We start from the raw sequence: 1,338 nt of genomic DNA on the forward strand, positions 1-1,338 counted from the left end.
TCTGGATGAACAACGCTGCAGACCATATAGTCGAGCCTCTCAGTTCCGTTGCTCCGCTTTTCCCGACAATCTTGACATGTCCGATGCATACACGCGTTAGTGAGCTGTCTGCTAGTTTTGTAGAATTGGACTTGTCGAGAATCAGACGGCTTTGCAGCGACGAGATTTGTGTATTGATCGATATCTTTCCGAGACTGAGCAGAAGTCAAGAACCCTTGTCTGTTATGTGTTATGTTCTCGACGTAATTTATGCGAAATCCTTGCACAGTCTCTATGCTCGCTCAACGTTTCACGAAAGGTTCACCACGAGAGCGTGGTCAGCCCTTACGGTGACTAGAATCGAATGCACCTCTGGAGCTTGAGACTTTTCACTCTTGCGATCGTGGAAAAATCATGCTCTCAAACGACACAGCGTATGATCGTAGGTTCTCACGTGCTGGATTGGCGTACAAGATTGAGCTATCTATGTTACAGCACCCCTATGCAGATGTGTCAGGCCGCAAACACAAGCAAACAGTAAGTATCAATAGGCTTCCTCCCTTCACCCGAGGACTACCCACCTGTTGCGTGTCGAGATCTTGTCGCCATTTATTCTGACGTGGTCGCAGGGGAGACCCTGGCGCGACAAAGACTGATGAAGTTCAGGAACAGAAGAAACATGGGACATGAGCAAAACGTGAAAGAGCCTTGACCAGCATCTGGAACAGGACGTAGGGTGCATCAGGAGAGCGAAAGCGGCAAAGTATACACTTGAGCAGAAGTACTCTTCCGGTGTCGAAACCAAGAGGTTCTTGCAAAAAAAGATTATGTGACCAACCATTGCTCCAACGCACACAAAGGAGCTGTTCCAAGCTCTCAACAGAACAAATGCCGTTATCTCAGCCAGATCTAGAGCTAACACACATAGACTGAACATCCATCTACACAAGTTCAAGCGATGGCAAACGAACGGATGCAAGTATGGAGTAACAGAGATAGTGTAACACCGACCATACCGAGAACAGCAGACTACTACCCTCTCGTTTACTGGAATTGACCATCAAAATTGGTTGACCTGTGGATCTGATAGACAGCTGATTCCTCTTGCGGCATGAGTAGGTTGGAAATATCATATCAGATAAAGTCAACGAGAATAAAACATGAGGATGATAGAGGCTGTAAACATTTTGCTTCCCAGTCGTCCACACGATCGTTAACGATATCGGCAATTTGATGCACTCTCTGATGCACTTCGAGCTGGCTGCGGTGGCTCGGAGAGACATCCTCATGGGAAAACTTTGTGGCCTTCCTTGTTCCAAGACAAGTCCACGCCCGAATGAACAAGAAAACCCAGGTAGA

General features: G+C 47.2%; 1 protein-coding gene across 1 annotated transcript; it reads left to right on the forward strand.

Annotated features, from left to right (window-relative positions):
* Window positions 1–393: 393 nt before the first annotated feature.
* On the forward strand, window positions 394–635 carry M437DRAFT_89417 (uncharacterized protein; the record flags this gene model as incomplete). The annotated part of the gene is made up of 2 exons (XM_041029050.1): window positions 394–516; window positions 609–635. 2 exons carry the CDS (start codon window positions 394–396, stop codon window positions 633–635), a joined length of 150 nt encoding a protein of 49 aa, XP_040874488.1.
* Between the last annotated feature and the right edge of the window lie 703 nt (window positions 636–1,338).

Source organism: Aureobasidium melanogenum, assembly GCF_000721775.1.
Source record: "Aureobasidium melanogenum CBS 110374 unplaced genomic scaffold scaffold_126, whole genome shotgun sequence".
NCBI lineage: Eukaryota > Fungi > Ascomycota > Dothideomycetes > Dothideales > Saccotheciaceae > Aureobasidium > Aureobasidium melanogenum.